The following is a 26095-nucleotide window of genomic DNA, read 5'->3' on the forward strand; positions in this document are numbered from 1 at the left end:
AGGTAAGAATGGAACTAACTGTTCAATCTTCGGTACACATGACGATGAAACACTCGCGACTCTTTTGATGATAGGCCGGGGTTTTCTCTTCACAGATGCTGCCTGACTTGCCGGGCATTTTCCAGTGTTAGATTTTATTTCTAAGTCCACGTCCTGGCTGCGTTCTCCGTCCCTTTGTCTGTCGTCATCTGCAACGACACCAGAACAATGACAATCTTACATCCTGCAGCTTTACATGCCCCAGTAGTCAATAGAGTCCCAGATAGAACAAAACGCCTTTGGAGTGTGAGAGGAAACCGCAGATCTCCCAGTCTGAAGAAGAGTCTCGACCAGAAACGTCACCCATTCCTTCTCTCCAGAGATGATGCCTGTCCCGCTGAGTTACTCCAGCACTTTGTGTCTATCTATAGATTATATGTATGTATGTATGGTGGGCTGAAGGGCCTGTTTCTGCGCAGTATCACAAAACTAAGTACAGAGACTCTGTCTGTGACTGAAGGCCAACCACAGAATCAAGACAGCATTGTCACAGAGTGATACAGTGTGGAAACAGGCCCTTCGGCCCAACTTGCCCACACCGGCCAACATGTCCCATCTACACTAGTCATAGAGTGATACAGCGTGGAAATAGGCCCTTCGGCCCATCTTGCCCACACCGGCCAACATGTCCCATCTACACTAGTCCCACCTGCCCCGTTTGGGATATCCCTCCAAACCTGTCCTATCCATGTACCTGTCTAACTGTTTCTTAAACATTGGGACAGGTACATCCCAGCCTCAACTACCTCCTCTGGCAGCTCGTTCCATGCACCCACCACCCTCTGTGTGAAAATTGTGAATTGTGCATTGTGTGTGTGGGCTGGTGTTGGGGGGGGGGGTCGCTGGTCGGTGCACGTGTCGTGTTCTGGGCTGTGCTGCTGAGAAGCTGCCGGTGATTCTGGGCTGTTGCGGGTGAGGCAGGACTCGGGGTACAAGTCTCTCTCACGAGGGTTCATCAAACTCGCGGGTGCAGGTGTTTAACCCCTCAGGGACGGACACAAACAGCTGGAGTAGAAACAAGGAAACATAGAGACATCAAGACGTAGAAACTGGTGCAGAAGCAGGCCATTCAGCCCATCAAGCCAGCACCGTCATTTAATATGATCATGGCTGATCATCCAAAATCAGTAGATAGATACAAAAAGCTGGAGTAACTCAGCGGGACAGGCAGCATCTCTGGAGAGAAGGAATGGACATTTCGGGTCGAGACCCTTCTTCAGACCAAAGTCAGTACCCCGTTCCTGTTTTCTCCCCATATCCCTTGATTCCGTTAGCCCTAAGAGCTAAATCTAACCCTTGAAAACATCCAGTGAATCGGCCTCCACTGCCTTCTGTGGCAGAGTAAGAAATCCATTGTTCTGTGGTCAGTAGCATACGATGAGCGTTTGTCACACTGGGCCTGTACTCGCTGGAGTTTAGAATAATGAGGGGGGACCTCATTGAAACGTACAGAATAGTGAAAGGCCTGGATAGAGTGGATGTGGAGAGGATGTTTCCACTAGTGGGAGAGTCTAGGACCAGAGGGCACAGCCTCAGAATTAAAGGGCGCTCTTTTAGAACGGAGGTGAGGAGGAACTTCTTTAGTCAGAGGGTGGTGAATCTGTGGAACTCATTGCCATAGACGGTTGTGGAGACCAAGTCAGTGGATATTTCTAAGGCAGAGATAGACAGATTCTTGATTAGAACGGGTGTCGGGGGTTATGGGGCGGAAGGCAGGAAAATGGGGTTAGGAGGGAGAGATCAGCTACGATAAAGTGTTCAAGAAGGAACTGCAGATGCTGGAAAATCGAAGGCAGACAAAAGTGCTGGAGAAACTCAGCGGGTGCAGCAGCATCTATGGAGCGAAGGAAATAGGCAACGTTTCGGGCCGAAAACCCTTTTGGAAATAGGCAACGTTTCGGGCCGAAACCCTTCTGGAAATAGGCAACGTTTCGGGCTGAAACCCTTCTGGAAATAGGCAACGTTTCGGGCCGAAACCCTTCTGGAAATAGGCAACGTTTCGGGCTGAAACCCTTCTGGAAATAGGCAACATTTCGGGCCGAAACCCTTTTGGAAATAGGCAACGATTCGGGCCGAAACCCTTCTGGGTTTCGGCCCGAAACGTTGCCTATTTCCTTCGTTCCATAGATGCTGCCGCACCCGCTGAGTTTCTCCAGCACTTTTGTCTACGATCGGTTATGCTAGATTGGCGGAGTGGACCCGATGGGCCGAATGGCCTAATTCTACTCCTATAACTTGTGAACGTGTGTGTGTGTGTGTAAGATGACAAACACTGTTGAACCACCCTCCCACCCATAACAGCCACCTGACTCATAACTAGACTAGTTAGCAACTTGAAGCCACAGATGGCCTTTAAGCACTGATAGTTACACACTCTGGCAACACTGCTGCAATGAGCCCGGTGTTACAATCGACAGTGGTAATCCAGGATTTAATGCTCGCTGTAGAATATGCAGCACATACCATGCGATAGAACGTTATTGATCCCAGGAGAGATATTGATCTGCCAACTGTCGTAAACACACAAGATACTCGATACATGAAGTTAAAGTGACGAGTGGAGAGGATTGGGGGGGGGGGGGTGGGGGGGGGGGGGGGTGGGGGGGGGAGATTGCAACCTTCACGTGGTCCGCCCTGTTTCGAAGAATGCAATCAACCGGGCGTGCAGAATCAAATAAGATGAAATAGAACAAGTGTTCAAAAAGGAACTGCAGATGCTGGAAGATCGAAGGTACACAAAATTGCTGGAGAAACTCAGCGGGTGCAACAGCATCTATGGAGCGAAGGAAATAGGCGACGTTTCGGGCCGAAACCAGAACTGTTTCGGCCCGAAACGTCACCTATTTCCTTCGCTCCATAGATGCTGCTGCACCCGCTGAGTTTCTCCAGCAATTTTGTGTACCTATGAAATAGAACAAGTTGTCCGACAACTTTAGGCTGTGCACGCCATAGCAAGAAGAAGCAGACGAAAGGATTGGGGGTGTGCAGAGATTGGGGAGGGGGGGTGGTGGAGTCATAAAAACATAGACAATAGGTGCAGGAGTAGGCCATTCGGCCCTTCGAGCCAGCACCGCCATTCAATGTGATCATGGCTGATCATACACAATCAGTACCCCGTTCCTGCTTTCTCCCCATATCCTTGATTCCGTTAGCCCTAAGAGCTAAATCTAACTCTCTCCTGAAAACATCCAGTGAATTGGCCTCCACTGCCTTCTATGGCAGAGAATTCCACAGATTCACAACTCTCTGGGTGAAAACGTTTTTCCTCGTCTCAGTCCTAAATGGCCGACCCCTTATTCTTAAACTGTGACCCCTGGTTCTGGACTCCACCAACATTGGGAACATGTTTCCTGCATCCAGCCTGTCCGATCCCTTAAGAATGTTAGCTGTTTCTATAAGATATCCTCTCATCCTTCTAAATTCCAGTGAATATAAGCCTAGTCGATCCATTCTTTCATCATATGTCAGTCCCAGGAATTAACCTGGTGAACCTAAGCTGCGCTCCCTCAATAGCAAGAATGCCCTTCCTCAAATTAGGAGACCATAACTACCCAACTATAGACTATATCAGTCTACCCCACGAGAGAAGGGGGAGGGGTTGTAGTTTGATAGCCACAGGGAAGAAGGATCTCCTGTGGCGTTCTGTGCTGCATCTTGGTGGAACCATGGTGTTATTCGGAGTGAGGGAGTGGGGGGGATGGAGGTTCTGCTCTGTGATGTGACCAGTTGGCAGCTGACAGATTGCCCGTTCCATTGTAAAGCTGCTCTCATCTCAAACCACATCCTTAGTAGGCAAGTGGTGGCTTTGGCAAGCCAAGGGCAGAGAGGCTTGGTGTAACAGTAACTGCCTCACATCAGGTCACATGTACAGCCCCTACCATCAGCTCGTGGCCTTGTCACGCCTGTAATTCCCCCAGCTTCACAGTGGTGGAAACACACACACACGCACACGCACACGCACACACGCTCACACTCACACGCACATGCACAAGCACAAACACACGCACACGAACACGCACACGCTCACACGCACACTCACACGCACACATTGGAGAAGGAGAAATGACTGGGGTGGGACAAGTCTTTGTTCTGTTGGCTGCTTTTCTGAGGCAGCGTGAAGTGTAGATGGAGTCACTGGTGGGGAGTGTGGTCTGTGTGATGGACTGGGCTCCATCCACAACTCTGCAATTTCTTGTGGTCTTGGGCTCAGAGCTGTTCCCAAACCGAACTGTGATGCAACCCCACAGTCTGCTCTCTGTGGTGCATCTGTAGAAGGTTCTAAGAGACATTGGAGACTTGCCGTATTTCCTCGTTCTCCTGAGGAAGTCGATGCATTGTTTGTGCCTCCTTGGCATTGACTGTCCTCGTCACAATTCACTAGTTTAGTTTAATTTAGTTTAGTTTAGAGATACAGCGTGGAAACAGGCCCTTCGGCCCACCGAGTCCGTGCCGACCAGCGATTCCCAGCGACCAGCCTACACACACTAGGTACAATTTACAATTTTTACCAAAGCCAATTAACCTACGAACCTGCACGTCATTGTGGGAGTGTGGGAGGAAACCGGAGCACCCGGAGAAAACCCACGCAGGTCACGGGGAGAACGTGCAAACTCCGTATAGACAGCACCCGTAGTCAGGATCGAACCTAGGCCTCTGGGCTCTGTGAGGCAGCAGCTCTACCCGCTGCACCACCGTGCCGCCTCAAACACTTCACCCTCTGGGTTTTGTGTCCAGTGCAGATCTGGAAACTGGGGCCGTATCGGCCAAGTAACAGTCACTCCGGTTATTGCGGATGAACGACCGGGGAACTCTGCTGTCCATCCCTCCCGAGAGACAGCGGACAAGCCGGGCGGCGAAGATTGCCTGGGTCGACGGAGCCTCGAGGGTCAGTGGGAGCCTCGTTGGACAATGGGAGCCTCGTTGGTCAGTGGGAGCCTTGTTGGCCAGTGGGAGCCTTGCAAGTTGGCCCACGGTTGGTGGTCAATGAGGGGGTAGGGGGACCAACCATGAGGGTTGGAGGGGAAGGGGGGGTGAACATTGGAGGACCTGGTGTGGGGAGGGGATGGAGGAAGGGGGGGGGGGAGATAATAAAGGAGGAACCGGCAGGAGTACTTGGTAACGTTGTTAATGCCCTTTATGTGGTGACTATTTGCATACCTTGCTTATACAAGCAAAGAATCTCACTGTACCTCCGTTACATTCCTGTTTGAGAAACAATCTCTCGCCACTACTTGACAGACACAGAGTGCTGGAGTAACTCAGCGGGTCAGGCAGCATCTGTGGAGAACATGGATAGGTGACGTTTCACAGAGTGCTGGAGTAACTCAGCGGGTCAGGCAGCATCTGTGGAGAACATGGATAGGTGACGTTTCACAGAGTGCTGGAGTAACTCAGCGGGTGCAGCAGCATCGGCCCGAAACGTTGCCTATTTCCTTAGCTCCATAGATGCTGCTGCACCATAACACAGCGGGTCAGGCAGCATCTGTGGAGAACATGGATAGGTGACGTTTCCGGTCCAGACACTTCTTCAGTCTGGGAGTCGGGGGAGAGGGAAACGAGAGATATGGAAGGGTTAGGTGTGAAAACGAGAGGTCAAAGGAGACGATGGCCAAGGAAAATGTGGACTGGATCATTGTTGGCTGAGGGGAAGGTGACAACGAGGAAAACAATCAGTAATATTTAATCAGGAGGACCACTAGGATGGGGGAGGGGATGGAGTGAGAGGGAAAGCAAGGGCTACTTGAAGTTAGAGAAGTCAATATGAAGAAGGGTTTCGGCCCGAAACGTTGCCTATTTCCTTCGCTCCATAGATGCTGCTGCACCCGCTGAGTTACTCCAGCATTTTTGTCTACCTTCGATTTTCCAGCATCTGCAGTTCCTTCTTAAACATTGTAATCTAGTTATCTAGTAGTTGACAGTATATTTGATTTGTCGTGTACTGTGCTGGTGGGTTCTGCTTTGTTTTATTGTGTTGATGTCAAGTCACTTTTATTTCTATAGCACATTTAAAAAACAACTCTCGTTGGCCAAAGTGCTTTACATTGGTGGAGGTACTAACGTTATACAACAGTGGTTCATAGATTAAGTACATACATCACTACATACATGTAGCCCTCCCTCAGAGGACGTCAAGAAAGGCTTGAGAGTAAAGATGAGTTTTAAGTCTCGACTTAAAATACTATTTTAACATTGGAATAAATATTTTTGATTTAAAAAAAACTACTTCTGAAGAAGTGTCTCGACCCGAAACGTCACCCACTTGTACAGGGCCTTGGTGAGACCACACCTGAAGTATTGCGTACAGTTTTGGTCTCCTAATCTGAGGAAAGACATTCTTGCCATAAAGGGAGTACAGAGAAGGTTCACCAGACTGATTCCTGGGGCACAGAGAGTGGTGAATCTCTGGAACTCTCTGCCACAGAGGGTAGTCAAGGCCAGTTCATTGGCTATATTTAAGAGGGAGTTAGATGTGGCCCTTGTGGCTAAGGGGATCAGAGGGTATGGAGAGAAGGCAGGTACGGGATACTGAGTTGGATGATCAGCCATGATCATATTGAATGGCAGTGCAGGCTCGAAGGACCGAATGGCCTACTCCTGCACCTAATTTCTATGTTTCTATGTTTCTATGATTCCTGGGATGTCAGGGTTTTCATATGAAGAAAGACTGGATAGACTCGGCTTGTACTCGCTGGTATTTAGAAGATTGAGGGGGGATCTTATAAAAACGTACAAAATTCTTAAGGGGTTGGACAGGCTAGATGCAAGAAGATTGTTCCCAATGTTGGTGATGTCCAGAACAAGGGGTCACAGTTTAAGGATAAGGGGGAGGTCTTTTAGGACTGAGATGAGAACATTTTTTTTCACACAGAGAGTGGTGAATCTGTGGAATTCTCTGCCACAGAAGGTAGTTGAGGCCAGTTCATTGGCTATATTTAAGAGGGAGTTAGATGTGGCCCTTGTGGCTAAAGGGATCAGGGGTATGGAGAGAAGGCAGGTACAGGATACTGAGTTGGATGATCAGCCATGATCACATTGAATGGCGGTGCAGGCTCGAAGGGCCGAATGGCCTACTCCTGCACCTATTTTCTATGTTTCCAGAGACGCTGCCTGACCCGCTGAGTTACTCCAGCATTTTGTGTCTATCTTCGGTTTAAACCTGCACCTGCGGTTCCTTCCCACAGGGTGAGTGAGTTCTCTGGCAGTTTGCCCATTTTCCACCGATGGTATTCCTTGGTCTTCAGTCTTCACCCAAGTGGTGCGTTACTTTACCGAACGCCTTTAGGAACGTCTTGTTTCCCTTGTTAGATCTCTCATACGTCATTAACAATTGCTATCGGGTTAGCGAGACATAATCTGCTTTCGACAAGTCCGTGTGGGCTTTCACTCATCAACCCACACCTGTCCAGAATGACTGACTGCAACCTCTGTACCCAATGTCAAGGTTTTTCCACTCTGGAGTGAGGTTGACTGTTTTGCACTCGCCTGGGGGGGGGGGGGGGGGGGGTTTCACAAAAAAGTGGCACAGAATGACAGATCCCCATCCTTGTCCCGCACCCCATAGTCTCTCGATACATGGGATAGTATTTACCAGATTTTGGCCAGCTCCTCTTCCATTAGACAATAGACAATAGACAATAGGTGCACGAGTAGGCTATTTAGCCCATCGAGCCAGCACCGCCATTCAATGTGATCATGGCTGATCATCCACAATCAGTACCCCGTTCCTGCCTTCTGCCATTCCTTCCATGACATCCCTCAGGAACCTGGCAGAGATCTGACCTGAAACAGGCACAGAGTGCTGGAGTAACTCAGTGGGTCAGGCAGCATCTGTGGAGAACATGGATAGGTGACGTTTCACAGAGTGCTGGAGAAACTCAGCGGGTGCAGCAGCATCTATGGAGCTAAGGAAATAGGCAACGTTTCGGGCTGAAACCCGGAAGGGTTTCGGCCCGAAACGTTGCCTATTTCCAGAAGGGTTTCGGCCCGAAACGTTGCCTATTTCCTTCGCTCCATAGATGCTGCTGCACCATAACTCAGCGGGTCAGGCAGCATCTGTGGAGAACATGGATAGGTGACGTTTCAAGTTGGGACCCTCCTTCACCCAGAGATTTGATCTACAGCTGGTTTATGCAGTGAGGGTCCCTTAGCTTCCTGGATCCGTTCTATCTCCTCTCTATCGACCCTGAATCCCAACCATATCTTCCTTGGCTGAGATCCTGTCAGTGTCTATCGCCTGCCTTTGCCCGAATGAGCTTGTTTCCTTTTTGTTTAGTTTAGTTTAGAGATACAGCACAGAAACAGGCCCTTCGGCCCACCGAGTCCGCACCGACCAGCGATCCCCGCACACCAACACTGTCCTACACACACTGGGGGAAATGTATATATATGCCGAATCAAACCCGCACGTCCCTGGAGCGTGGGAGGAAATCGGAGCACGCGGAGAAAACCCACGCAGATCAAGGTGAGTACATGCAAACTCCGCACAGACAGCACCCGTAGTCTCTGATTAGCCCCCAACCTACTTTATAGCCCCGTTCATCACACACCTAGATCATTTGTCCAACTGCTGCCACGTTTTTATGCTCTCGAACCTCCTCATTGCTGAACAGTCATCATTTGTCATCAAGATCAACGCTTTAGAGGAGAAGGTGTGAGAATAATTAATGATTAATGGGTTTGCAGATGACACCAGAGTGGGAGGTAGTGTGGAGACATTGTAGATAGATGTCTGAAGAAGGGTCGCGACTCGAAACGTCACCTATCCATGATCTCCACAGATGCTGCCTGACCCACTGAGTTACTCCAGCACTCTGTGAAACGTCACCTATCCATGTTCTCCACAGATGCTGCCTGACCCGCTGAGTTATGGTGCAGCAGCATCTATGGAGCTAAGGAAATAGGCAACGTTTCGGGCCCAGTTTGGCAAAAGAATAAATCAGGGAAGGTAGTGCATCCGTGGATAACAAGGGAAATCAGGGATAGTATCAAAGCGAAGGATGATGCGTACAAATTAGCCAGAAAAAGCAGCATACCGGAGGACTGGGAGAAATTCAGAGACCAGCAGAGGAGGACAAAGGGCTTAATTAGGAAAGGAAAAATAGATTATGAAAGAAAACTGGCAGGGAACATAAAAACTGACTGCAAAAGTTTTTATAGATATGTGAAAAGAAAGAGATTAGTTAAAACAAATGTAGGTCCCTTGCAGTCAGAAACGGGTGAGTTGATCATGGGGAACAAGGATATGGCGGACCAATTGAATAACTACTTTGGTTCCGTCTTCACTAAGGAAGACATAAATAATCTGCCGGAAATAGCAGGGGACTGCGGGTCAAAGGAGTTGGAGGAATTGAGTGAAATCCAGGTTAGCCGGGAAGTGGTGTTGGGTAAATTAAATGGATTAAAGGCCGATAAATCCCCAGGGCCAGATAGGCTGCATCCCAGAGTACTTAAGGAAGTAGCTCCAGAAATAGTGGATGCATTAGTAATAATCTTTCAAAACTCTTTAGATTCTGGAGTAGTTCCTGAGGATTGGCGGGTAGCAAACGTAACCCCACTTTTTAAGAAGGGAGGGAGAGAGAAAACGGGGAATTACAGACCAGTTAGTCTAACATCGGTAGTGGGGAAACTGCTAGAGTCAGTTATTAAAGATGGGATAGCAGCACATTTGGAAAGTGGTGAAATCATTGGACAAAGTCAGCATGGATTTACAAAAGGTAAATCATGTCTGACGAATCTTATAGAATTTTTCGAGGATGTAACTAGTAGCGTGGATAGGGGAGAACCAGTGGATGTGGTGTATCTGGACTTCCAGAAGGCTTTCGACAAGGTCCCACATAAGAGATTAGTTTACAAACTTAAAGCACACGGCATTGGGGGTTCAGTATTGATGTGGATAGAGAACTGGCTGGCAAACAGGAAGCAAAGAGTAGGAGTAAACGGGTCCTTTTCACAATGGCAGGCAGTGACTAGTGGGGTACCGCAAGGCTCAGTGCTGGGACCCCAGCTATTTACAATATGTATTAATGATCTGGATGAGGGAATTGAAGGCAATATCTCCAAGTTTGCGGATGACACTAAGCTGGGGGGCAGTGTTAGCTGTGAGGAGGATGCTAGGAGACTGCAAGGTGACTTGGATAGGCTGGGTGAGTGGGCAAATGTTTGGCAGATGCAGTATAATGTGGATAAATGTGAGGTTATCCATTTTGGTGGCAAAAACAGGAAAGCAGACTATTATCTAAATGGTGGCCGACTAGGAAAAGGGGAGATGCAGCGAGACCTGGGTGTCATGGTACACCAGTCATTGAAAGTGGGCATGCAGGTGCAGCAGGCAGTGAAGAAAGCGAATGGTATGTTAGCTTTCATAGCAAAAGGATTTGAGTATAGGAGCAGGGAGGTTCTACTGCAGTTGTACAGGGTCTTGGTGAGACCACACCTGGAGTATTGCGTACAGTTTTGGTCTCCAAATCTGAGGAAGGACATTATTGCCATAGAGGGAGTGCAGAGAAGGTTCACCAGACTGATTCCTGGGATGTCAGGACTGTCTTATGAAGAAAGACTGGATAGACTTGGTTTATACTCTCTAGAATTTAGGAGATTGAGAGGGGATCTTATAGAAACTTACAAAATTCTTAAGGGGTTGGACAGGCTAGATGCAGGAAGATTGCTCCCGATGTTGGGGAAGTCCAGGACAAGGGGTCACAGCTTAAGGATAAGGGGGAAATCCTTTAAAACCGAGATGAGAAGAACTTTTTTCACACAGAGAGTGGTGAATCTTTGGAACTCCCTGCCACAGAGGGTAGTCGAGGCCAGTTCATTGGCTATATTTAAGAGGGAGTTAGATGTGGCCCTTGTGGCTAAGGGGATCAGAGGGTATGGAGAGAAGGCAGGTACGGGATACTGAGTTGGATGATCAGCCATGATCATATTGAATGGTGGTGCAGGCTCGAAGGGCCGAATGGCCTACTCCTGCACCTAATTTCTATGTTTCTATGTTTCTATGAAACCCTTCTGGAAATAGGCAACGTTTCGGCCCGAAACGTTGCCTATTTCCTTAGCTCCATAGATGCTGCTGCACCCGCTGAGTTTCTCCAGCACTCTGTGAAACGTCACCTATCCATGTTCTCCACAGATGCTGCCTGACTCGTTGAGTTACTCCAAGGCTGGGACTTTATGGAGGTGTGTAAGATCACAAATGGGTTTCGGAGAATGAATCTTCCTCACCTCCCCGCTCCCTCCCTCCCCCATCAGACAGCCCAGCGACAGGCCCTTCAGCCCAGCAAACCCCATGCCCTCTGGTCCTAGACTATCCCACGAGTGGAAACATCCTCTCCACACCTACAGTTCGCTATTGGGTCTGAAGAAGGGTCTCGACCTGAAACGTCTCCCATTCTTTCCCTCCAGAGATGCTGCCTGCCCCGCCGAGTTACTCCAGCACTTTGTGTTTATCTTCAGTGTAAACTGGCACCTGCAGTTCCTTCCTACAGACTCTATTGGCCGTTGACTGGTCAGGTCCCCCCCCCTCGTGCCAGTGTGGGGTGGGGACTGCCAGCGAACTTTCTTCTAGATGCCAGACTGTTACAAACAACAAAGCTGCCAAACAAGTGTAGGAAAGAATGAGGCGGTGTCTGTCTGTCTCTCTGTCTGTCTGTCGGTCTGTGGCATTGTCTCTGTAATCTGTGTAGCTGTGGCCAGGAGTTTCCCACAAACGCCCACCCTACACAGCCTCACATCACACACCTAATGTCTGTCAGTGTGTGTGTGTGTGTGTGTGTGTGTGTGTGTGTGTGTGTGTGTGTGTGTGTGTGTGCTTGTGTGTGTGTGTGTGTGTGTGTGTGTGCGCTTGTGTGCGTGTGTGTGTGTGTGCACCTGTGTGTGTGTGTATGTGTGTGTGTGTATATGTGTGTGTGTGTGTGTGTGTGTATGTGTATGTGTGTGTGCACCTGTGTGTGAGTGTGTGTGTGTGTATGTGTGTGTGCACCTGTGTGTGAGTGTGTGTGTGTGTGTATGTGTGTGTGTGTGTGTGTGTGTGTGTGTGTGTGTGTGTGTGTGTGTGTGTGTGTGTGTGTGTGTATGTGTGTGTGCACCTGTGTGTGAGTGTGTGTGTGTGTGTGTGTGTGTGTGTGTGTGTGTGTGTGTGTGTGTGTGTGATACCTGTGTGTGAGAGTGTGTGTGTGTGTGTGTGTGTGTGTGTGTGTGTGTGTGTGTATGTGTGTGTGCACCTGTGTGTGAGAGTGTGTGTGTGTGTGTGTGTGTGTGTGTGTGTGTGTGTGTGTGTGTGTGTGTGTGTGTGTGAGAGTGTGCGTCTGTGTGTGTGTGTGTGTGTGTGTGTGTGTGTATGGAGGCCAAGTCAATGGATATTACAGACAATAGACAATAGGTGCAGGAGTAGGCCATTTGGCCCTTCGAGCCAGCACCGCCATTCAATGTGATCATGGCTGATCATCCCCAATCAGTACCCCATTCCTGCCTTCTCCCCATATCCCCTGACTCCTCTATTTTTAAGAGTCCTATCTAGCTCTCTCTTGAAAGTGTCCAGAGAACCTGCCTCCACCGCCCACTGAGGCAGAGTACACACCAGTTCTATACTATCCCACTTTCTCACCCACTCCCTACACACTAGGGGACAATTTACAGAGGGGCCGATTAACCTGCAAACCCGCACGTCTTTGGGATGTGGGAGGAAACCGGAGCACCCGGAGGAAACCCGCCCGGTCACAAGGAGAACGTGCAAACTCCACACGGGCAGCACCCGAGTTCGGGATCGAACCTGGATCTCTGGCGCATTGAGGCAGCAGCTCAACGCGTGGACATGGCTTGTCCCAGGACACTGAGGCTACTCTCTGAACCCGAGATATCTGTCATTGAAGATTTATAATCACTAAGGAAGAAAGCTAATGGAATGTTGGCCTTCATAACAAGAGGATTTCAGGATAGGTTCTTCTGCAGTTGTATAGGGCTCTGATGAGACCACATCTGGAGTATTGTGTACAGTTTTGGTCTCCTAATTTGAGGAAGGACATCCTTGTGATTGAGGCAGTGCAGCGTAGGTTCACGAGATTGATCCCTGGGATGTCGGGACTGTCATATGAGGAAAGATTGAAAAGACTAGGCTTGTATTCACTAGTGTTTAGAAGGATGAGGGGTATCTTATAGAAACATATAAAATTATAAAAGGACTGGACAAGCTAGATGCAGGAAAAATGTTCCCAATGTTGGGCGAGTCCAGAACCAGGGGCCACAGTCTTAGAACAAAGGGGAGGCCATTTAAGACTGAGGTGAGAAAAAACTTTTTCACCCGGAGAGTTGTGAATTTGTGGCATTCCCTGCCACAGAGGGCAGTGGAGGCCAAGTCACTGGATGGATTTAAGAGAGAGTTAGATAAAGCTCTAGGGGCTAGTGGAGTCAAGGGATATGGGGAGAAGGCAGGCACGGGTTATTGATAGGGGACGATCAGCCATGATCATAATGAATGGCGGTGCTGGCTCGAAGGGCCGAATGGCCTCCTCCTGCACCTATTTTCTATGTTTCTATGTTTCTAAAAGTCCACAATCTGTTGCAAAAAGTAATATCGGTCGACTTTTGTCAGTACGACACAAAGTGTATAGAATTGCCAGCCACTTTGATCGTGTTTCTGTAGGTGGGAGGTGAGCCAGAGATGTCGGCTTTGATGTTGATTGCATACGCCCGTCTCAATAGTGTAGTGTGGTGAAGATGAATAATTCCAACGCTCCCCCCCCGTTTTGGTTGGGGGCAATTGCATTCTCAACAGTGGAAAATATCGCAAAATAACAAGGTTTTAAAAAATCCCAGCGCACATGTTTGTCACAATTGTTTTCAGTCAAATCAGAAAAAATACGCACCGACTTCCTGGTTACTAAAAATAATTGTGATGGAAGGTTTAGTTTCGAGTTGGAGCGGGTCGTGCAAACTATCAGAAAGTGTTTGAAGGTAGACAAAAATGCTGGAGAAACTCAGCGGGTGAGGCAGCATCTATGGAGTGAAGGAATAGGTGACGTTTCGGGTCGAGACCCGGAAGGGTCTCGACCAGAAACGTCGCCTATTCCTTCGCTCCATAGATGCTGCCTCACCCTTCCGATTCTCGACCCGAAACGTCGCCTATTCCTTCACTCCATAGATGCTGCCTCACCCTTCCGATTCTCGACCCGAAACGTCGCCTATTCCTTCGCTCCATAGATGCTGCCTCACCCTTCCGATTCTTGACCCGAAACGTCGCCTATTCCTTCACTCCATAGATGCTGCCTCACCCTTCCGCGTCTCGACCCGAAACGTCGCCTATTCCTTCGCTCCATAGATGCTGCCTCACCCTTCCGATTCTCGACCCGAAACGTCGCCTATTCCTTCGCTCCATAGATGCTGCCTCACCCGCTGAGTTTCTCCAGTATTTTTGTCTACCTTCGATTTTTCCAGCATCTGTAGTTCCTTCTTAAATAGAAAGTATTTGACATCAGTTTGTAGTTGAGCTGTTCGTCAAGTCAAGAGAGTTTATTGTCATGTGTCCCTGTATAGGACAATGAAATTCTTGCTTTGCTTAAGCACACAGAACATAGTAGGCATTGACTACAAAACTGATCAGTGCGTCCATATACCATAATATAAATATATACACACATGAATAAATAAACTGATAAAGTGCAAATAACAGATAATGGGCCACTAATGTTCAGAGTTTTGTCCGAGCCAGGTTTAATAGCCTGATGGCTGTGGGGAAGTAGCTATTCCTGAACCTGGTCATTGCAGTCTTCAGGCTCCTGTACCTTCTACCTGAAGGTAGCAGGGAGATGAGTGTGTGGCCAGGATGGTGTGGGTCTTTGATGATACTGCCAGCCTTTTTGAGGCAGCGACTGCGATAAATCCCCTCGATGGAAGGAAGGTCAGAGCCGATGATGGACTGGGCAGAGTTTACTACTTTTTGTAGTCTCTTCCTCTCCAGGGCGCTCAAGTTGCCGAACCAAGCCACGATGCAACCGGTCAGCATGCTCTCTACTGTGCACCTGTAGAAGTTAGATAGAGTCCTCCTATCTGTGTTACAGACGGATGATTCTGCATTTCTGTAGCGCCGCTGGATGCTACAACTCTTGCTGAAGTTCTCTGCAAACTCTGGCGTTGTGTTGAACTGTACTGGTTGATGTTTGGTGCCAACAGAACCACTGGTTTGTGCAAGGATCTCGTCCTGTGATTATCACCAAGTGAGCGGTGTGAGTGATGACTTTAGAGGAATGAATAGTCATGGAGTGATACAGGGCGGAAACAGGCCCTTCGGCCCATCTAGCCCACACCGGCCAACATGTCCCAGCTACACTAGTCATTGAGTCATAGAGTGATACATGGCGAAAACAGGCCCTTCAGCCCATCTAGCCCACACCGGCCAACATGTCCCAGCTACACAACTCATAGAGTGATACAGCATGGAAACAGGCCCTTCGGCCCATCTAGCCCACACTGACCAACATGTCCCAGCTACACTAGTCATAGATTGATACAGCGCGAAAACAGGCCCTTCAGCCCATCTAGCCCACACTGGCCAACATGTCCCAGCTGCACTAGTCATTGAGTCATAGAGTGATACATGGCGGAAACAGGCCCTTCAGCCCATCTAGCCCACACCGGCCAACATGTTCCAGCTACACAACTCATAGATTGATACAGCGCGAAAACAGGCCCTTCAGCCCATCTAGCCCACACCGGCCAACATGTCCCAGCTATACTAGTCCCACCTGCCTGTGCTTGGTCCATATCCCTCCAAACCTGTCCGATCCAAGTACCTGTCCAAATGCCTTTTAAATGCTGTGATTTGTACGAGCCTCAACTACCTCCTGCGGCAGCTCGTTCCGTACACCCACCCCTCTGAACCAGTCCGATCCATGAACACGTCTAAATGTTTACAAACGTTTCTGAAACGATTGGAGAACAATCTCCAAATTAGAGAACCATTGCCCAAATATGAGTGCGGCACGGTGGTGGTGCAGCGGGTAGAGCTGCTGCCTCACAGCGCCACACACCCGGGTTCCATCCTGACTGCGGGTGCTGTCTGTACGGAGTTTGCACGTTCTCCCCGTGACCTGTGTGGGTTTTTTCCGGGTGCTCCGGTTTCCTCCCACACTCCAAAGACATGGGGTAGTGCATGTATGGAGATTGTTGGTTGGCACGGACTAGGTGGGCCGAAGGGCCTGTTTCCATGCTGTGCTTTTAAACTAAACTAAACTAATGTAATATAAACTAAATTTTTTCACACAGAGAGTTGTGAGTCTATGGAATTCTCTGCCTCAGAGGGCGGTGGAGGCTGGTTCTCTGGATGCTTTCAAGAGAGAGCTAGATAGGGCTCTTAAAAATAGCAGAGTCAGGGGATATGGGGAGAAGGCAGGAACGGGGTACTGATTGTGGATGATCAGCCATGATCACATTGAATGGCGGTGCTGGCTGGAAGGGCCGAATGGCCTCTACTCCTGCACCTATTGTCTATTGTCGATAAACTGAACTCACCCTAACTTACAAAACCGACAAGACTTGATGGGCCGAATGGTCTGTTTCCATGCTGTGCTTTTAAACGAAACTAAATTAAGCGTAAACGTAAGCTGAGTGTAACGTACAAAACTGACTGGAGGGTGCGGTGATGCAGCGGGTAGTGCTGCTGGAAACCTGGGGCTAAGTTGCTCTTTGTCACCAGGGTTAGTCTGGTCTCTGATCCCGACCTCCGTCAACATGCGAGCATGCTCCCTGACAAAGGAATGGTCGTGGTGGCGCAGCGGTAGAGCTGCTACCTTACAGCGCTTGCAGCACCGGAGACCCGGGTTTGATCCCGACTACAGGGTGCTGTCTGTACGGAGTCTGCACGTTCTCCCCGTGACCCGCGTGGGTTTTCTCCGGGATCTCCGGTTTCCTCCCACACTCCAAAGGCGTGCGGGTTTGTAGGTTAATTGGCTTGGTGTAAGTGTAAATTGTCCCTAGTGTGTGTGTGTAGGATAGTGTTAGTGTGCGGGGATCGCTGGTTGGCACGGACCCGGTGGGCCGAAGGGCCTGAGTCTGCGTTGTATCTCTAAACTAAACTAAACTAAACTAAGAATGAAGAGAGACACAAAATGCTGGAGTAACTCAGCGGGACAGGCAGCATGTGTAGCAACTGCAGATGCTGCATTAAGCTGAAGAAAGATTCTAGTTGATAAACTGGCTTTACAGTAACGGTCAGAGCAGAGTGCAGAGGAAGTCAGTGTGGGCGGGGGGGGGGGGGGGGGGGGGGGAGGGCTTGTCGTAAGACCATGGCCAACTGTCACGGCCCGTGTGGCAATAGGGTCCATATCGCAAGAGCTGGAATGTCCACAACACGCATGAAGATGTCAGGCGCAGGAACAAGGAACTACTTCACCAAAGCAGACAGCTTCCCCCAATGAAGCGGAAGTAGTGGAAACAAGGAACTGCAGATGCTGCTTAACATAGAAAAGGACAGAGTGCTGGAGTAACTCAGTGGGTCAGGCAGCATCTGTGGGGAACATGGATAGGTGACGTTTCACAGAGTGCTGGAGAAACTCAGCGGGTCAGGCAGCATCTGTGGAGGACATGGATAGGTGACGTTTCACAGAGTGCTGGAGTAACTCAGCGGGTGCAGCAGCATCTATGGAGCTAAGGAAATAGGCAACGTTTCGGGCTGAAACCCGGAAGGGTTTCGGCCCGAAACGTTGCCTATTTCCAGAAGGGTTTCGGCCCGAAACGTTGCCTATTTCCTTAGCTCCATAGATGCTGCTGCACCATAACTCAGCGGGTCAGGCAGCATCTGTGGAGAACATGGATAGGTGACGTTTCACAGAGTGCTGGAGTAACTCAGCGGGTCAGGCAGCATCTGTGGAGAACATGGATAGGTGACGTTTCGGGTTCAATGGTACTTTGTTGTCACAGGTACCTATGTACAGTGAAGAAGGGTCTTGCAAAACGTCACATATGCAAGTTTAGTTTTAGTTTAGTTTAGAGATACAGCGCGGAAACAGGCCCTTCGGCCCATCGAGTCCATGCCGACCAGCGATCCCCGCACACTAACACTATCCTACACACACTGGGGACAATTTACATTTATTCCAAGCCAATTAACCTACAAATCTGTACGTCTTTGGAGTGTGGGAGGAAACGCACGCGATCGCGGGGAGAACGTGCAAACTCCGTACAGACAGCACCCGTAGTCGGGGTGGAACTAGGGTCTCTGGCGCTGTGAGGCAGCAGCTCTACCCGCTGCGCCATCGTGCCGCGCCTGATTCTAATTCTTTAAGAAAACAACAGCTGGATAAAAGTGGATTTGAATATTTGTTTATTGAAACAGTGTAATCACATACATTAAAATTCATACTCACACTCGACACATGGGCTGAGGTAAATGAGTGTGTTATCACTTAATACTAAAAACAAGCAGGAATATGTACGATTTTGACACTTTCAAGCCATTGATAAATTCCCTCCAAAGTATGAAATGATAAATGTAACATTTATCTTAACTTGATGTAACAAATATTGGATACAGACACCAAACGCTGGAGAAACTCAGCGGGACAGGCAGCATCTCTGGAGAAAAGAATTGGGTGACGTTTCGGGTCAAGAACCTTCTCCAGAGATGCTGCCTGTCCTGCTGAGTTACTCCAGCTTTTTTGTGTGTCTGTCTTCGGTTTAAACCAGCATCTGCAGGTCTTTCCCACATATAACAAATACTAGGATTTTCTTTACATCCTAATTCAACTTCCACCAACTTGCAATTCATGGAGGTCTGGCACGGGAGGAATTCAGGGCTGAATAGCTGAAAGGTCAATGCTACATTGTACAGTTAAACATTTAATACTGAGGTTAGATATCTCATGATAAGCTGCCATGAGCGGGACTCACTTTGCAATATCTACATGCTGAGGTATGCTTGTGAACATTGACATACATTCAATTCTCAGTCATTGCTTTGTCTCAGTGAGTGAAGGTAATGCCTCCCCCTGCATTCTCGCACTCCCAGACAGAATGTATGTAACTCTGACAAATTCCAGATTCGTCGAATAGACACAAAAGCTTTCAAAAGATTAATACATCATTGTACTGAAGTAGACACTAAGTGCTGGAGTAACTCAGCGGGACGTGCAGCGTCTCTGGAGAGAAGGAATGGGTGACGTTTCGAGTCGGGACCAGCCTGAAGAAGGGTCACCCATCCCTTCTCTCCAGAGACGCTGCCTGTCCCACTGAGTTACTCCAGCATTTTGTGTCTATCTTTGGTGTAAATAGCCACCTGCAGTTCCTTCCTGTGCTGAAGTATTCAACGTGTCAACTGGGAGAGTTTTGACAGTCTTGTCCAAAGACAAGACGGTAAACACTAAAGACTCCACTGCACACAAGAGTCTTACACTTTATACTGATGTGAAATGTTAGCTCCTGACCCTGCAGGCAGCTTTTCTATTGAAACATATAAGATTATTAAGGGTTTGGACACGCTAGAGGCAGGAAACATGTTCCCGATGTTGGGGGAGTCCAGAACCAGGGGCCACAGTTTAAGAATAAGGAGTAAGCCATTTAAAACGGAGATGAGGAAACACTTTTTCTCACAGAGAGTGGTGAGTCTGTGGAATCCTCTGCCTCAGAGGGCGGTGGAGGCCGGTTCTCCGGATACTTTCAAGAAAGAGCTAGATAGGGCTCTTAAAGATAATGGAGTCAGGGGATATGGGGAGAAGGCAGGAACGGGGTACTGATTGTGAATGATCAGCCATGATCATATTGAATGGCAGTGCTGGCTCGCAGAGCCGAATGGCCTCCTCCTGCACATATTGTCTATTGAGACAAGGCATTGTAACATCATAAAGTACATACAGGTACACATTCATCCAAACACAAACTGCATTCATTACAAGTCAATAAATAGCTGGATTGAAATGAACAGTGACTTTAGCAATACACTTTAAATTGTTGTTACAAATTTACTGATACAGTAATGGATGGGTATATGAAAATACGTTGAAATTAAACTTAATTAAACTCGATATTGCACTCATAAATAGTAAAAAAATGCAGATTAAAATATTTCAGTTGTGTATTAAAATATACAGTCCACTAACAGTCGAGAATATTCAGCAAATAAGATGAACACTGCGAAAGTTATTTTTGTTCCATTTCATGTTTCTAAAATTCATTATCTGACAAAACTATAACTTTGCTGATCTAAGAAGAGATTACAAAATATTAAAAAAATATAATTTGCATTTTTCATTCCGTGGAAAAAAAATAAAGAATTGAATGAAATTCATTCAGATGCGATTTACATTTAGATTGAGCAGTCACGGGAAAATTGCACAGAGTTGCCCAAGAGGGGAAGTGTCTCGATGTGGAGGTAACTGTGGAAATGTCGGACAATCTCAGAGGACTGAAATATCTAACACAGCGAGAGGTGAGAGGGGGAGAGTGTAATGGAGAAGTGATGGGGTGTGGTCTTTATGAGAGGCGTAGATAGGGTAGATAGTCAGAACCTTTTCCCCAGAGTGGAGATGTCCAAGACTAGAGGGCGCAGCTTTATAGCCCTGTCCCATTCCAAGAGCTCTCCCGAGTTTAGAAAAAATCAAACTGGTGGTTAGCACGGAGAATGAACATAGCGGGTACGTCGGAGCTCGGGGACGTCTCTTAGCGCTAACGGCAGGTACTCGGGAAGACTCGCTAACGGCATGTAAGCACGGGAAGACTGGTGAAGATTTTTCAACATGATGAAAAATGTCCTCGAGAGCCCCGAGTACCGACGAGCGGCCATTACCGTAAATCTCCGCGTTGGAATCAAGGCAAACTCGGGAGAATTCTTGGAATGAACTCGTACCGTGGGACAGGGGTTTGAGGGTGAGAGGGGCAAGTTGTTTTACACAGAGGGTGGTGGGTGCCTGGAACGCGCTGCCAGGGGTGGGGGTGGTGGTGGAGGCAGATATGATAGTGGGGTTTAAGAAGCTTTTGGATAGGGACATGGATATGCAGGGAATGGAGGCAAGCTGATCACGTGCAGGTACATGGATAGGAACGGTCCTGAAAGCAAATGGGACAAGCTCAGATGGGGCAGCATGGATGGGTTGGGCTGAAGGGCCTGTTCCTGTACTGTACCGCACCTTGTTCTAGCGACATTGTCAGACAAAGTTGTCCTGGAACGAGTATGGCAGCAAGAAAGGGGCCAGTGAAAGATGAGGAGCAACTTCACAAGCAGCTGCAAGACCCTGTAACTGCCCAGCCTAAATATAAATATAAATGTAAATACTAGCGGCTTTCTTCATTCAGGAACTGTTCTTCTTCATGTTGATGTAGTTCCAGATCCAGTCAATGAAGGTGTTGAGTTCACTCATGGCTTTGTACACGCCTTTCACCTGTAGCTGGAGAGGACAATAACACGTTAGTGCCTTGCCTTGTGTCACACAGTGTGGAAACAGGCCCTTCGGCCCGACTTGGCCACCCCAGCCCAACATGCCCCAGCTACACTAGTCATAGAGTGATACAGTGTGGAAACAGGCCCTTCGGCCCGACTTGGCCCGACTTGGCCACCCCAGCCCAACATGCCCCAGCTACACTAGTCATAGAGTGATACAATGTGGAAACAGGCCCTTCGGCCCTACTTGGCCACGCCAGCCCAACATGCCCCAGCTACACTAGTCCCACCTTGCCTGCGTTTTGGCCCACATCCCTCCAAACCTGTCCTATTCATGTACCTGTTTAACAAGGAACTGCAGATGCTGGAGAATCGAAGGTAGATAAAATTGATGGAGGAACTCAGCGTGTGTAGCAGCATCTATGGAGCGAAGGAAATAGGCAACGTTTCGGGACGAAACCCTTCCGGGTTTCGTCCCGAAACGTTGCCTATTTCCAGAAGGGTTTTGGCCCGAAACGTTGCCTATTTCCTTCGCTCCATAGATGCTGCCGCACCCGCTGAGTTTCTCCAGCAATTTTGTCTACTATCCATGTACCTGTCTAACTGTTTCTTAAACGTTGGGATAGTCCCAGCCTCAACTACCTCCTCCAGCAGCTCGTTCCACACACCCACCACCCTCTGTGTGGAAAAAGTTACCCCTCAGGTTCCTATTCAATCTTTCCCCCCCTCCCCTCTCTCACCTTCAACCCATGTCTTCTGATTCACATTTCCCCTACTCTGGGTCAAAGACTCTGTGCGTCTTCCCAATCTATTCCCCACACGATCTTGTACACCTCTGTAAGATCAGCCCTCAGGCTCCTGTGCTCCAAGGAATAGAGTCCCAGCCTACTCAACCTCTCCCTGTAGCTCAGGCCCCTCGAGTCCTGGTAAATCTTCTCTGCCCCTTCTCCCCGGAGCTGAGCGGATAATTGAAACATAGAAACATAGACAATAGGTGCAGGAGTAGAGGCCATTCGGCCCTTCGAGCCTGCACCATTCGCCATTCAATATGATCATGGCTGATCATCCAACTCAGTATCCCATCCCTGCCTTCTCTCCATACCCCCTGATCCCTTTAGCCACAAGGGCCACAACTAACTCCCTAATTGAACACCTGGTCACTCTCTCTTACCTGCTTGAACGTCCGTTGAATGTTCCGGAAGTGTGGAGTTTGATTGCAGCTGCAACGATCGCAGGAGAAGAACAGATGCTGCAAGGCAACGCATGGGCCGTTACAAAATGGCTTCCACACCGTCCACGTTGGAAAACTCATACATTACACAGAAACATAGAAAACAGGTGCAGGAGGAGGCCATTCGGCCCTTCGAGCCAGCACCGCCATTCATTGTGATCATGGCTGATGGTCCCCTATTAATAACCCGTGCCTGCCTTCTCCCCATATCCCTTGACTCCACTAGCCCCTAGAGCTCTATCTAACTCTCTCTTAAATCCATCCTTGGCACACCTGGCCCAGCCAACAATGGACCATTGTGGGCTCCACTCTTCCAGAGGCCACCTGGTGTCTTTTCTCGCCTCCAGTTTCCACCCCCCCCCCCTCCCCCATCTCTCTGTTTCAGTCTGAAGAAGGGTCTCGACCCGAAACGTCACCCGTTCCTTCCCTCCAGAGATGCTGCCTGTCCCGCTGAGTTACTCCAGCTTTGTGTATCTTCCATATAAGCCAGCGTCTGCAGTTCCTTCCTTACACTAAGAGGCACTTCGCTGTCTCAGAGTCGAGTCTCAGACCTGGGGAATTGTGACGTTTATTGCTGAATCACTTTCTGAGTCACAAAATGATTAAAAAAGACTCTAGTTTCACTGGCGTGTGGGATTAGTATCAGTGCTGGGGCTGTGACACTTCATGTTGTGTATTAATGGTTTGGATGAGGGGATTGAACTTTGCAGATGATGCTGAGATAGGTAGAGGGCTCGGCACTGTAGAGGAAGCAGGGATTCTGCAGGAGGAGGTGAACAGGTTAGGAAAGTGGGCAGAGAAGAGACGGATTAAATTCAGTAGAGGAAAGCGCAGAGTCGTGCATTTTGGTAATATGAATAAATAATATTTTTTAAAGGGAGAGAGGGAATCCAGAAATCGGAGGTGCGAAGGGACTTGGGAGTGCTGGTGAAGGACTCCGAAAAAGTCCATTTGCAAGTCGAATCGGTAGTAAGGAATGCAAATTCAAAGCTAGCATTTATATCAAGAGATTGACACAAAGTGCTGGAGTAACTCAGCGGGACAGGCAGCATCTCTGGAGAGAAGGAATGGGTGACGTTTCGGGTCGAGACCCTTCTTCAGACCCGAAACATCACCCATTCCCTCTCTCCACAGATGCTGCCTGGCCCGCTGAGTTACTCCAGCACTTTGTGTCTATCTTCAGTTTAAACCAGCATCTGCAGTTCTTTCCTCCACATTTATATCAAGAGGACTGGAATACAAAAACAGGGGTGGAATGCTGAGGCTCTATAAGGCGCTGGTCAGGCTGCATTGGGAATATTGTGAGCAGTTTTGGGCCCCGTATCTGAGGAAGGATGTGCTGGCTCTGGGGAGGGTCCAGAGGAGGTTTACAAGAATGATTCCAGGAATGAGTGGGTTAACCTATGATGAGCGTTTGTCACACTGGGCCTGTACTCGCTGGAGTTTAGAAGAATGAGGGGGGACCTCATTGAAACTTACAGAATAATGAAAGGCCTGGATAGAGTGGATGTGGAGAGGATGTTTCCACTAGTGGGAGAGTCTAGGACCAGAGGTCACAGCCTCAGAATTAAAGGGAGCTCTTTTAGAAAGGAGGAACTTCTTTAGTCAGAGGGTTCGTGGAACTCATTGCCACAGAAGGCAGTGGAGGCCACAAGTCAGCGGGTATTTTTAAGGCAGTGATAGACAAATTCTTGATTAGGACGGGCGCCGAGGGTTATGGGGAGAAGGCAGCAGAATGGGATTAGGAGGCAGAGATCAGCCATGATTGAATGGTGGAGCGGACTCGATGGGCCGAATGGCCTGATTCTACTCCTATAGCTGGTGAACTTGTGAACTCACGTGGCCGTTACTGAATGCCCCAGTGTTCGACCTAGCTGCCTGCAGTGACTGCCATTACTTGGATCACAGCAATTTGCTGCAAAAGCAATTAGGTCAGCAGATCTTTCTTTGGTGTCGGCTGCTCTGGTGCAGTCCCTCAGTCAATTTGCATTCGTTATTGTCGCTCATGTTTTTGCGCCCACAGCAGCGCCTCTGGTTAACGGTTTTACACAGCGGGTGTGGTGAAGCACTCGTGTGACGCCTGCCTTTTGTTTCGTTCTGAGTTGTCGCAGCATTCGAGCAGCGCTCTCATCAGCTGCCGAAGTCTACTAGAAACATAGACAATAGGTGCAGGACTTCGAGCCCTTCGAGCCAGCACCGCCATTCATTGTGATCATGGCTGATCGTCCCCGATCAATAACCCGTGCCTGCCTTCTCCCCATATCCCTTGACTCCACTAGCCCCTAGAGCTCTATCTAACTCTCTCTTAAATCCATCCAGTGACTTGGCCTCCACTGCCCTCTGTGGCAGGGAATTCCACAAATTCACAACTCTCACAATTCGAAGGGCTGAATGGCCTCTACTCCTGCACCTATTTTCTATGTTTAAGCAGATGCTGGAAAATCGAAGGTAGACAAAAGTGCTGGAGAAACTCAGTGGGTGCAGCAGCATCTATGGAGCGAAGGAAATAGGCAACGTTTCGGGTCGAAACCCGGAAGGGTTTCGGCCCGAAACGTTGCCTATTTCCAGAAGGGTTTCGGGCCGAAACGTTGCCTATTTCCTTCGCTCCATAGATGCTGCTGCACCCGGGCAGATTTCTCCAGTACTTTTGTCTACCTATTGTCTATGTTTCTATGCCAGCTGCAGGGAGATGCAACACCACTGCTGCTGCAAATTAATGCAACAAAGTGAAGCATCTGGACTAGTATCAGAACATCAATGGAGGTAGGCCCATGCAGTGAGCAAACAGGCCCTTCAGCCCATCTTGTCCATGCCAACCGAGATGCCCCATTTACACCAGTCCCACCCCACCACGTTTGGCCCACATCCCACTGAACTCTTCCTGTCCAAGTGTCTTTCATCAGTTGTGAGTGTATCTGCTTCTCTAGTGTGTCTCTGTGTCTCTGTGTCTCTGTGTCTGTGTCTCTGTGTCTCTGTAACTCTGTGTCTCTCTGTGTCTGTGTCTCTGTGACTGTGTGTCTGTGACTGTGTCTCTGTGCCTGTGTCTCTGTGTGTCTCTGTGTCTCTGTTTCTCTGTGACCCTGTGACTCTGTGTCTCTATGTCTCTGTGTCCCTGAGACCCTGTGACTCTGTGACCCTATGAAGGGCCGGGCAGATTGAATACTCACACATTTCTGTACGTTGGCGTGCAGCTCGTGCAAGGCGTTTCCGATCTTGCTGACGGACGTGTTGATGACTCTGCTGTGGGTCTTGGCTGCAGGGATCACGTCCGTGAGATAAAAGTTCAGCATTTCCTTCAGGAACTGGCAACTGTGATTGTCCTAAACACACAAACGTCAAATGATGGTTCACAAAACGCACACTGACATTCGTATCCACCTGTCACCTTCATAATGGACAACTCCTCAATCCTCTGCCATTTAATCTCTGGTCTTTATCCAACCATCAGACACCATCCCTTCACCTGT

At 48.8% G+C, this 26095-nt stretch overlaps 2 protein-coding genes across 2 annotated transcripts in view; one reads left to right on the forward strand and one right to left on the reverse strand.

Annotated features, from left to right (window-relative positions):
• mapkapk2 (MAPK activated protein kinase 2) overlaps positions 1 to 4020 on the forward strand; it is an 80391-nt gene extending 76371 nt beyond the window's left edge. The window contains exon 11 of the mRNA XM_033042962.1: positions 3980 to 4020. The gene's annotated coding sequence lies outside the window, so the exon portion shown is untranslated. The remainder of the gene's footprint in view (positions 1 to 3979) is intronic.
• Positions 4021 to 21120: 17100 nt separating this feature from the next.
• il10 (interleukin 10) overlaps positions 21121 to 26095 on the reverse strand; it is a 29788-nt gene continuing 24813 nt past the window's right edge. The window contains exons 3-5 of the mRNA XM_033042229.1: positions 25796 to 25948; positions 22569 to 22646; positions 21121 to 21404 (exon numbers count right to left, since the gene is read on the reverse strand). Of these exons, the coding sequence (XP_032898120.1) occupies positions 21309 to 21404; positions 22569 to 22646; positions 25796 to 25948 (327 nt within the window). The 3' untranslated portion in view covers positions 21121 to 21308. The remainder of the gene's footprint in view (positions 21405 to 22568; positions 22647 to 25795; positions 25949 to 26095) is intronic.

Source organism: Amblyraja radiata, chromosome 24 (genome assembly GCF_010909765.2).
Source record: "Amblyraja radiata isolate CabotCenter1 chromosome 24, sAmbRad1.1.pri, whole genome shotgun sequence".
In the NCBI taxonomy this organism is placed as follows: Eukaryota; Metazoa; Chordata; class Chondrichthyes; order Rajiformes; family Rajidae; genus Amblyraja; species Amblyraja radiata.